Source organism: Momordica charantia (assembly GCF_013281855.1).
Source record: "Momordica charantia cultivar OHB3-1 chromosome 3 unlocalized genomic scaffold, Mcharantia_2.0 BLBB01000003.1, whole genome shotgun sequence".
NCBI lineage: Eukaryota > Viridiplantae > Streptophyta > Magnoliopsida > Cucurbitales > Cucurbitaceae > Momordica > Momordica charantia.
This window is the reverse complement of record NW_028275161.1, coordinates 21,600,449-21,613,017: the sequence shown is the minus strand read 5'-3', so window position 1 is coordinate 21,613,017 and position 12,569 is coordinate 21,600,449. Positions and strand designations below refer to the sequence as shown.

Sequence of the window (12,569 nt, the reverse complement as noted above, 5' to 3'; positions counted from 1 at the left end):
TTAATGCTACCTCTAAATCATTAATCATTAACAAAGGTATAGCCAAATGAATTTCCTAGGTCATTTATTTTTTCTAATCGTTGCAAAGCTGCAATTAATATACATAAAATAATTAACATTTTAATTTCAAGAGATTATTATACTTAAAAAGACACATTTTATTCTCTCATTCCTAAAATTAGATGTAGGAAAACAAAATTTGTCATCCTCCACTCAATTGAATAATATGTGTCCTTAAGGAAAATTTTTTGTTCTGCGTTCTTTAAATATATGCATATGTTTTTTTCTTTAAGAAGGGACGGTAAAGATAGAAGCAGAAGATTTTTTATTTTTATTTTTTTCTTTAATTCAACAATAATATTTAATTTTTTAATCAACATTATATATCGAATTTGATAATAAAATTATATCACAGTGACAAAGAAGCCTAATCATTTGGAAGAAGGATGAAGGGAAAGAAAGAGAGAAAACAGGGCTTCCCAAAAGACCCTTTACTTTCCACCATCATTTTTTGTGATCATCATATCTTTAAAAGGAAGCTTTATTGTTGGCCGATGGAAACCCTTTTGAAAATGACCACTCCTTTTAAATCAAGTACCTATACACATAATATACTACTATTATATCATCATTTTGTTTTCAATTTCAATTCATCCTCACAACCATACTAATCAGAAAAAGAAACTAAAAACTCGTTAAATTCGTAATAATCCAACAAAACATGGAATATAAGTTTAGTTTCTTAACTTTCAAAAAATATGATACGTCTATTTAGTCATTTTACATTAATATTTTTACTTATAAATTCTTGGAATTTTAATCTTGTCGGCCCGACTCATCCATTTAAAACTGACTATATAATTTAAGAATTACATTCTATTGATTTCTGGTCACCACACAGGTGTTTGGTGAGTAGGTAAAGAAATAGAGCAAGAGAAAAGAAGTTTACGGATCTATTGGACATAAAATTGAAATTTCAAATAATAAAAAAAATTTTAATTAGTTTATGAATTAAGTAGTTGGGAATTACTAAAGACCAAATTTGTTATTTAACTCAGAAAATGACCACTCCCTTTCAATCAAATTTCATACACACATAACATATATTATGATCGTATTTTTATATATTCCAATTCATATTACATATATACCATATTAACCCTCAAAGAAATCTCTAAATTCACAATGCCATCGTATATCAAGAGAATCATTCGGTCAAACATGCACTATTATTTTTCTTCTTCAATCTACAATATGTTTTTAATTTGAAACTATATGTTATGTATTAGTCAATTTAGCCAACTTCAAGTGGTAGTACTTGAAATTATGATATGTGACATAAACAATTAATATGTGGAGTGTCCTACATATGATCTGTACAGATGCAAATGCCCCACTCCAAGAACCCTCTACCTCACAAAACTAAATTCGAGGGGGGGTCTATTCGCCATTTCTTGATGCTACTTTAAATATTTGTACTACTTTGTATTTTTATTCTATCAAATTAATTAATCTTTTGTCCAATTATCTCATCTCGACCATTTAATGCCGTTTATAATAATACGATGACGAGAATCTTATCCCTTTTTAGATCAATCATACAAATCGAATGAGTTATAACCATCATAGGATTGTTCATTAGTCTAAATGAGTCGAGATCAATCAAAAAGATTTAGAGGGAATGGATTTAAATCCTATACTGACCATTTACCTAAAAAAATTAATCGTTGATTTTTTACCAATACCATATAAATGTCTGATTCTTGACTAAACTCTAGAATTTAAGTGAAATAATGCAAAAACTAAAAATAAAGATAAAAAAAAGGCAAAAACATTTAGTAGAATTAACAAAATAGCAACCACATTTAGTTTTTTTAAATATAACACTTAAAAGAACGGAGGTCCAATTTTAAAATAACAACTTTACCCAAACGATATACATCTGTAATATATCTATAATATATCTAACTACTGATATATATGTGTGATATACTATAGATATGAGTGTCTAACATACTTATAATATATATTTGATATATATATAATATACTACTAATATGAGTGTCTGTGCAAATATATATGTGATACACATCTAATATACTACTGATATGAGTATCTGATATACTATTAATATATTTGAAAATTTGAAAATTTAAAAAATAAGTAACATATTTTGTAGAAGATTTTTGCTATCCATGGTCATTTTTCAAAAAATAAAAAAGAAAAAAGAAAATGGTTTGGAGGAAAATGAAATAGAATAGAGAGTCTCCAAGGCGGAGGAGAGGCAGAGATGTGTCGGCGACGTGAATGATCATGGTGACGTAAGAAGACGGTGACAGTAGAGAGAGGCGGAGACCACACGCGTGCGTCCACGTGGCGCAAAATGTTTGGGGGCGGTGACAGATTACACGCTTGCAACGTCACAGTCGCAGTCGGAACATCTTTATCAAGTTCCGTACTGTTTTGGGTTGAATGTATTGGGACCAATTCTGTGGATTGAATGTTCTTCAACTTTTTCCATACCATATATTTTCTTCTCTCTTCATTTCCCCCTTTTTTTTTCTTTTCTTTTAATTTAATTTTCAAATCTCCTACGTCCCTTTCTTTCTTTTTCCCCTTTTTTTTCTGTTGACTAAGCTCTTCCATTTTACTTTATTTTCTTTTAAATGAGTTTTATACCACCATTTTATTTTTCTTCCATACAATACACGAGATCGGCACTTAAATTTAGGGAAAATTTTGTGTTCTAACCATTATTAAAAATTTCTCCATTGTATAAACTATGTCTATTAATTTATTTAAATTTACACTAATTTCGTATGGCATATTTTTAAGTTTACTTCGAAATCCATTTAGTTTCACATCCTATATAATTTTAATAATAATTAGTATTATTATTATTGTTGAGGTCAAAATATTGAAAGAAATAAGATAAAAATAAAGATGATCTAATGGACAAAAAAAATAGTTACTTTTTAGAAGAATGGGATAATAAAGTATGTTTCAAAATACAATGACTAGAAATAACCAAAGTTGCAAATACATGAACCAAAATAAACGTTTATTTTGAAAATATACGATCGAAATAAACTAAAATTAAAAGTATAAAAATCAAAATAGTTTTTAAATCTTTTTTATAAGTGCTGCCTACATCTTCAATGCTAGTAAAGTTGACAAGAAAACTATGAAATTAAGTAGTTTTATACTATTTTTTTAAAGATTTAAAGGGTAGAAAACAATCATTTTGATATTTGAATTTTTAAAATGTCTATTTTCATCCTCCAACTTTAAAAAATAATTACTATCTTTTTGTTCATTCAATTCTCGCCACGACCCATCTATATAGTACCAATAGATATACACATCAAAGTCCATGTTATCTATTTGTTAAATAATTAACGAAAAAGATAACAACCATAACTAAATTGATTATTTATTTTAAAGCACAATAAGTAAAACATATATTTTAAAATTTTGAAGACTAAAATGGAATAAATCTTAAAAAAAAAATATTGTTGATTGATATTGAGATATATTCCCATCTATTGGCACTCCCTTTGGAAGAAGTTACATCATTTACATAATGGTCGTTACAGATAGGAAAATCATTATAAAAAAAATAAATAATAAATAAAAGGTCTACCTTGATTTCAAAATATGAGCATAATATTGTTCAATTTACAGGTGATTTATACACAGGAATTTTATATTATTAGATGGTGATAGAAATTCTCTTCAATTTTGATAGAAAAAGAAATTAGAGGTCATGTAATGGCGATTTGAACCAATAATCACATTCTTTCCCAAGCCACCAAAAAAAAAAAATTAAAAAAGTCTAAATAGAGTTGATTTAGAGAATTAAAAATGTCTATTCCTTCAGCCTTAAATAATTTCTCAGTGTCTAACTGGATTTTGTATTTTTATTTGACATTTTGATTAATTGATTATGACATTGGTAGAATGAATTGATTATCTTTAAGACTTCCTACTCTTTATTTTATTCCGGTTTTTTAATATTAGATTTTGGACTATTGCTATAATAAGAATAATAATAATAGAAAGGTAGGATTGACATACATGCACAAAAATAAAAAAGAGAAACCTTGAATTATAGATTAAAGATTAGTCAATTTAATAAATAGTAATTAAATATTAGTAATTATTGAAAGACAGATAAGAATAAATATAAAATTAAAATCGTAACACCGACGGCGATACCAATACGGTGCGCTTCGATCGCATATCGACAGGTTTTAAGATTTCACGTGTGAAGCCGAGATCTTATGGCCCCCGAAAATATTAATTTCTAAAATTTAATTTGAGGGATTTAAGTTTTTAAAAAAAAAAAAGAAAAGAAAAAAAGAGGACCATGGGATGAAATTATTGTGAGAGACGTAATGTAAGAGAGAGTTTTGATGGGAAAGAGAGACAAAAAAGTGTGGGCCAATCATTTTGCCGATTCGGCGTATGAGCTGGCTACGTATTTTCGAAGATAACGAAAGAAACTGTATTTATGTCGTCCGACGTGGACATGTCGGTTATAATTTATTATTATTATTATGAAAAAGGAAAAAATGGAAGTCTATGACAGCCTCCAATCATTGACGCTTTCATTCAAGGATGGGAGCTCCTATAATGTACCCCGCTCACACCCTAGTTATTGTACATACGCGGAAAACTACGTAATTGTGTCATTCAAGTTGTTTGATTTTAACCTTCAAAAAAAAAAAAAAAGGTTAATGTGCGATTCCCGCTTGTTTCTTTATTGGAAATTTGAAATATAAGTTAGAATTTAGTCTAACAAGTGTCGAACTAAATCTATATAAAAGGCAAGAGATTGTATATTTTAGAGAATGTAAGATTGCACCAACTATACCTATCTTTTAATGGATTTTTCGACGGCAATTAGAAGATTCTCTAATAATAGAATCGTAATTTGTTGAATGTCAACAAATTTTCCGTCTGTTAGAATCTTCACTAGGTCAGAGTCTGTACTTAACAATTTTACTTTCTGTAATGTATTTTTAAAAATTATGTGGACTTTTCCACCCTTTATCATTTGATAGCTAGGTCCAACTTTAAAAAATAAATAAATATATTTTATACGAGTAGTATTTATAAGCTAATTTTTCAAAATAGAAAATCAAAAATAAATTGATACAAAGATAGGACTTTAAAGACAAAAACAAACGTTTTGGAGTCTATCCCAAAATTGAATAATTCTAAACCAAGTTATTTTTTATTTTATTTTAAGAAATTATCATAATATAATTACGTTCTATATCTTCGTTCTAATAATATTATTATTATTATGTTCTCTCTATTAATAAGACATAAAAAATCCTACAAAAAACGATTCAATATATTTAAAATTTTCGAGATTGAAGAAAATGACCATTCCTTTGGGCTCCAACGGAAGTTTAAATATTCACAAAAATTTTAATTTAAATATTATAAACCTTTTAGTATAAATTAAGTAATTAATAAAAGTAATAACAAAATAACAAAGATTGTAACAATGAAAGTAATAAAAAAAATCACAAAAATTGTAACATGGTAGATGTATAATTAAAATATAGATTTAAATAATATTTCAGTCCATTTATTTTCGATTTTAGTTTATTTAGTCCATATACCCTCAAAATATTAATTTTGGTCGCTGTTTTGTAATTTTTGTTCATTTTAGTCGTTATACATTCAAAATAGCCGTACTTTCATAAATGAGTCATTTTTGTCCCTATTTACAAATGTTAACACAGTTTTAATACACAATGGAAACTATTTAATACAAGACTACATCCCACAAAATTTAGAGAGAGTATCATGCTAAAATTTTAATTGAAATAAATGAAGAAAAAATAAAAATGAATAATCTATTTTTAAAAGATGAGGACCATAATGAATGTTTGAAAGTACAGTAACTAAAATGAAGAAATCTTAAAAGTATATAGATTAAAATAGACACTTTAAAATTACATAAACCAAAACATACCTGAATCAAATAGTATTAAAATCTAAAATAAATTTATTTGAAATTCAATAATTTGATTTCTAAATTCAGTATTGCAATTAAACGATGTCAATATTTTACTGACCTGAGCACAATATAACCAAAATATATATATCTATAAATTGAATATTTTTGTTTTAAATAATATTATACTCACAATTCGCCTAGAAGGAAAAATTCAAATAATTGAAAAGTTACAAATATTTTAACTAATTGAAGTAAACATAGCATAGTATAAAATAAATATCTCCCAGAAGAAAGTAAAGATTTTTTTATTATTATTAAAAAAGAAAGAGTAAAAGTAAAAGAATGGTAGAAAAATAAAAAATAAATAAAGAATAGAAAAGTAAAGGCATGGAGCCCATGCTTGTGAATGCAAAGGTGTCGGCTGGACTTTATGATGATTAGAATTCAAATGGGGTAAACATCAAATTTATTAAATATTTTGGGGAATTATTTTTTTAATATTTAAATGAAGAAAAAAAAAACATGCGCCTAAATATTGCGTAACAGTAGATTGCACGCAATTCCTCTGTTTAAAGTTTAACCCCCAAAGTATTATTTAATTTTATGTGTAAACTTTGAACCTCCAGTTTGAAGTAAATAACTATTTTTAGTTATTATTGTAGCTTTTGCTTCTAACTTAAATATCACTCAATAACTATATCCGAGCTCTTAATAATTCACTTCTATTTAATCTTTTTTTTAACTAGTTATTTATTAAGAATAATAAGCATGAACCACATGAATCCATTCCTTTTCTTTTAGTTGTTATTTATTTACATCGTTTTAAATTTAATAATACAATAAAAAAAATTAGGGTGGTGATGTTTTTTTTTGTTTATCTTTGTTGGTACCGATCATAATTGTTCTTTTTAATGTCCACTTGGACATAGTTTAAGTGGTCGGACATTATGCATTCGTAAATTTGAATCATATCTCTTTTATTTGTAATGTAATATTTTTAAAAAATATCTATTTATATGTGTTTTTACTTTCAAACAAAATTCCCTATAGCACTAGAGATAGATTTGCTTTGGCTCGTACTAATAAAAATGATGCATATCTATAATCTTCCTCTAGACAATATGAAATTTTGGTCGCATTTTTTATATTAATTAATTAATTAATTAGTTCCCTATGAGTATGATGTGGTTCTGTATAATCCATATCTTTGATTATTTATATTATGCTTATGCTGAATTATTTTCGAATTTTGACTATATATATATATATAGTTTAATCTTTTGAATTTAATAGCGGTTTAATAGGATGTTAGAGCAGTTTGTTATATATTCAAATTCAACCAATATTATTTACTCTCTAATTAACTCACAAGTCTAACATGAATTAATTAAAAAGAAATGATGGTTTAAAGATACCCACAGTAATATTAAGATTTACGAGTTATTTGATGAAGGTTATTGAAAGCAATGATTGGTGGCTATTTTAAGAACAATTTCCAAAACAAAAGCTCAAAATTTCCATTGCATTTAGTGCATAAAAATCAAACACTTTACCATCATCATGATGGGTTTGAGATACAGAACAAAATACAACAAAAAGTTAAAAAGCTTTTATGGGATAAAATTAAAGTGGGATGGCAACAGCAGCACCGTCTGTTGAGACTTCAAAGTCCAAACTCTCTTTTTTAGTTTCTTTGCTTTGATAATTACTATTTAGAAGAACACATAAAAAATTAAAATTAAACAGTAAAAAAAAAGGACCCATCTTTATTTTAAAGTTTCTCAAGTACACGTTTAAATGGTTTTACTCCTTCAAACTCAACACCAACTTCCCAATTTTTCTTTCTTCTCTTCTCTCTATGTTTCCAATAGATGGAGATTTCTTAAAACCCAATCTTCTACTGTGCAAAAGCAGCACCAAATTTGCGTAAAACCCACTTGATTGTTCGATCCTCTCTCTCTATAACTTGAATCTTAAGTATGATTTTTCCTCCCCTTCTTTAAATCATCAGAAACTATTCTTGGGTTTTTTGTCAACTCTTGGCAACCAAAAACAAAAACAAATCCACACACACACACACACACATATATATATATTTCTCTGTCCTACGCATTTGGAATCCAATTCTCTCACCATAATGGGGCGCCATTCTTGCTGTCTGAAGCAGAAACTAAGGAAGGGCCTGTGGTCGCCTGAGGAAGACGAAAAACTCTTCAATTACATCACTAGATTTGGCGTTGGCTGCTGGAGCTCTGTCCCAAAGCTTGCTGGTATGGTGGAATCTTTAATTTTTTCTAATTTCTTAAAAACTCCAGCCTTTTAATTAATTAATTGCTCTGTTTTTGTTCTGTTTTGGGTTGGGTTTTTTAAGGTTTGCAGAGATGTGGGAAGAGTTGCAGGCTGAGATGGATAAATTACCTGAGGCCGGATTTGAAAAGGGGAATGTTTTCTCAGCAAGAAGAGGATCTCATTATCAGTTTACACGAAGTTCTGGGCAACAGGTAAAAATAAATAAATTAGAAATGTTTTGTAATTAATTTTGGGAATTGGGAATTTAAGGAATTGGGGTTTTTCAGGTGGGCTCAAATTGCGGCTCAATTACCGGGAAGAACTGACAATGAGATAAAGAACTTCTGGAATTCGAGCTTGAAGAAGAAGCTGATGAAGCAAGGCATTGACCCGAATACCCACAAGCCCATAATCAACATTCAGGAGATTAAGGAGAAGAAAATCTTCGAGGATAAGGAATTTGGTGGGATCCAAATCCAAATCCCGGCGGGGCCAGGGGTTTCCGGCGGGCTGTCGTCCCAAGGCCCTGCATTTCTCGTCGGCGGCGGTGGCGAGTACTACGACGGCGGAATGACGGCGGCGCCGATTCGAGACCATTTCATGATCAACATCAACAAGCAAGCGCTGGATTCGCTGTCTTACTTGGAATTCCAAACAGGGCTGGATTTGGATTCGTGTGTGAATTTCGAAACCCAGTACCAGGAATCGAATTTCGGATTCAGCTCAGTGCCGAGTTTGACGAATTCCGAGGAATTTTCGGACAATTCGGGGTCGAACATGAGCAACAACTATGGGGGGTTCTACATGAGCAACAATAATGGAGTGGAAAATTCGACATTCTGTTCGTGGGAAAACGAGAATAAAATCGACAGTTTTTTCCAGATTCATGGGAATAATAACAACGGGATAAAATCCGAGGAATTGAAGAGAGGAACAGGAAGTTCAGTGATGCAGGATGGGCAGCTGATTCAGAGCCGAAGCTCAGTAGATTTCTGTAGCTATCCATTAACGTCGCTCTCACAAGAGATAAGTGGAGGCAATTTTGATGCTTTCAACAATTTGTGAACAAACTGTACATTCAATTCAATCCTTCTCTCTCTCTCTCTCTCTCTCTCTATAAAAACAAAAAAATACACACACATGTTGATAGTAATAGGGGATTTCCACCAAAAGAAAAAAAAAAGTTTGAGGTGAAAATATTTTTCTTCCTTTTTTTTTTTCATTTTAATCCTCCACCTGTATTTCTCTCTATTTTTTTTCCCTTATTCTGTAATATTTGTTCTACCACGAGTTGGAATAATATGAAGAGTGATTTTCGTTTTTTTTTTCTTTCTGTTCCTTTGAATTCGGATAAGACGCACGTTCAAAACAGATCCACATCTACTTTTGTTTTTAGTACAACATGTAGAGTTAGAGACATATGTCAATTACCGTCGAACTAAATTCATATTAAGTGATCAATACTAAACTTTTGAAGTAAGAACAAGACTCAACAAATGAATAATTGATACGAATTAAGACGTTAAATTATACGATTAGACGTTAAGCAAAATGGGGGAGAATGCATTATTGATTGAAAGGATAGGGGGATGGGGCCTGTATATTAGTGAGAGGGTGAAATATAAAATGAGATTTTTTTGAGATATGTCTAAAGTTTATGGGTATAATTTGATTCTCTGGATTTTTCACTCACTTTTATGGATTTTTTTTTTTTTGGGGTATTTGGTTTTGTCTGCTGAGGTTATGGAGGTGTGTTGAGAGACAAAAGGGGGCCGGCATGGCTGGTGGAGGGTTGGAAGAGAAATGCCAACGACATTTGTGTTTTTTCTTACTTCGTAGTCTTAATTTTCAAACTTAAATTTTGTTGTTATTATTATTATTATTATTATTATTATTATTATTTGTGTGATTGTTGTGAGGTTTTATATGTTTGGTTTTGTGTATTATTGCATTATTATGAAGATGAGATTCCTCTTCACTTTCCTTGTAAGAGATGATGTTCATTGTATTAGACTGAATAATTAATCAACTTTTCTAATTCCTAAATTAATTAATTCAATTACATTATTATCTTTGTGGATTTTAATTTTGATGCTGATGTGATGTTTGAGTTTTTAAATCAATGCTATCTTTCAAGTTAGATTCCAAAAAAAGTGTGTTTAAATAGCTAACACACCACAAATACCGAGGTTGTCTATCTAAGCATAGTTAGTTAGATATTAATACCTTACTTATGAGATAGGAGTTGTAGGTCTTCTAATTCACACCTTTTATTTAAAATGTAAATGTAATATTGTTGGAATAAAAAATGTAAACAAAATTAATAAACAAAGAATATTCACGTCTTGCCCATATTCAACAAAATGCTCTTATGGGTCAAGGCATAAATAAAATTATCTAGCTGGTAAAGACACTAAATATTATTATTTGTTCAAATTCGTTCGATTAAAATCATTTAAGTCGCTCAATTAATTAGAGATGAATTAAAATTTTGGCCTTACTAATGTATGTATCAAAAATGTGATGTTTCATTTTAGTTGGTAGGGTTTCAGAAATGAAAACTTAGCTTAAAAAAAATAAACTATTAAACTACAAAAATATTTTTTCTAAACTTCTATCATCTCGTGGAAGTCCAAAAATTGGGAAAAAAAGAAAAATGTTACATTTTTGTTTGTTAGTTATTATTTTATTTTGAGGCCACAATTGCATCACCGTTCTACCTAAAATGTAGTATAATCTTATTGTAAAATGGGGAAAGTTTTTAAGTAGCTTATAGTAATACCAAAACAAATGAAATACCTACAAAAATAGCTCATATATCTCAATTAAGTACATCAATTATTAATAAAAGTCAAAATTTAACCAATTTATTACCCAGTCACTAGTTAATTCATTTTATTATTTTATTTATAATTTATTATGTGATCCTTTAACTACATTTTAATTATTATTATTATTTTTTATATATTTCTCCTGAACTTTGAAAACAAAGTATAAAATTTGACTTATCATCCTTATCTTTAATTAAAAATTTTGATTTCATGAATAGCAACAGGATATTAAAGTCAATTTGACACACCAATGTAAATTATTTTTTTAATTTATTTAATTTTATAATTATGTAACAATGAGAATTATATTAAATATTTTCTTTCTTTTTTAGAGTTCAACAATGCATTGGGATTTAAACTTTTAATTTTTTAACCGAGATTATAGTGTCTAACTAAGTTATCTATGTCTAAATGGACAAAAATCATCTCGAAGATTAACTATTATGTAAAATTAGTTTGGTGCAATAAAACTTAACTAAACTCTAGCCTTTATATCCAGTTACTTTCATTCAACCATAAATAGATTAAAAATCGTGCTCATGCATTAGTTCGATTTAGTTTCTATATTTTTCAACCCCTAATAAGATGAATCATAGGTATTCTCTTTTAGTACTTTTGAATTAACGTCACCCTAATGACTAATGACCTGTAATCTTTTTAGATTTTTTCAATTTTAATCTAATTATTTCTTAGGAAAAATATGTTAAAAGTTATTAATAGAAAGTTAACGTGTTATTAAAAGTTGAGATATTTGAAGATGTGAGCATGCTATTGATGAGCGGGTTGAATTTTGTTGATGTACAAGTTGAATTTCATTGTGAAGTAGCAATCGAGTAACATGTCTACCTATCTAATAAAGCAACAATTTAATGAAAAATTAAGATTAGTGGAGTCTTTAATTACACTCATTGTGATGGAAAGAGAAGAGTTTTAACAGAAATTGATGTTGGAAAGTTTGGTCGGAAAAAACAGCCTCTGAACAACAAACTTATAAAACGAAACCCAAGTAAAGTTGCTTTCTCTAAATCTCTGTTTTGTTAGCGTAAAAAACACAAACTTTTTTTTTTTTTCAATTTTGAAGAAAATACAGCTCAAAAGCGTGTAATTCGGGTCAGGTTGGGAAATGGATCCGACATGATTAACAGCTAATTCATAAGTCAATCAGCTAATTAAATCAAATCGCCACTTAATTAGTTAAGGCTGATCAAACTCTTATGTCATTTCCCCCTCTTTCTTTCCATTCAATACAACCTTTTACTTTGCTTTTTTTTTTTTTCCTTTTTATAATTATTACTTTGCTTGTTTTTTTTTTCTCTCTCTCTCTTTTCATTTTTTAAATACCCACATGCAAAATATTTATTTTAAGTTTAACCCACTAGTCACTAATGTACAAATTTGTCTTTCTAATGTGTATAATTATTTTGTATTATTATTGACTTTAAGAGATGGACCCAACATTAGTTTAGATGGGA

The 12,569-nt window shown here is 28.8% G+C and overlaps 1 protein-coding gene across 1 annotated transcript; it reads left to right on the top strand.

The window, feature by feature from the left end:
* Nucleotides 1-7,797: 7,797 nt before the first annotated feature.
* LOC111008769 (uncharacterized) lies at nucleotides 7,798-9,591 on the top strand. Its single transcript, XM_022281575.2, has 3 exons — nucleotides 7,798-8,247; nucleotides 8,349-8,478; nucleotides 8,554-9,591. Exons 1-3 carry the CDS (start codon nucleotides 8,115-8,117, stop codon nucleotides 9,329-9,331), a joined length of 1,041 nt encoding a protein of 346 aa, XP_022137267.1. The 5' UTR covers nucleotides 7,798-8,114; the 3' UTR covers nucleotides 9,332-9,591.
* Nucleotides 9,592-12,569: the final 2,978 nt, after the last annotated feature.

Bases quoted from the DNA above. Each gene is read 5' to 3' on its own strand.
- LOC111008769 (XM_022281575.2), top strand. From the start codon at position 8,115: ATGGGGCGCCATTCTTGCTGTCTGAAGCAGAAACTAAGGAAGGGCCTG. The intron at 8,248-8,348 runs GTATGGTGGAAT...GGGTTTTTTAAG, and splicing joins CTCTGTCCCAAAGCTTGCTG to GTTTGCAGAGATGTGGGAAG. The intron at 8,479-8,553 runs GTAAAAATAAAT...GGGGTTTTTCAG, and splicing joins CACGAAGTTCTGGGCAACAG to GTGGGCTCAAATTGCGGCTC.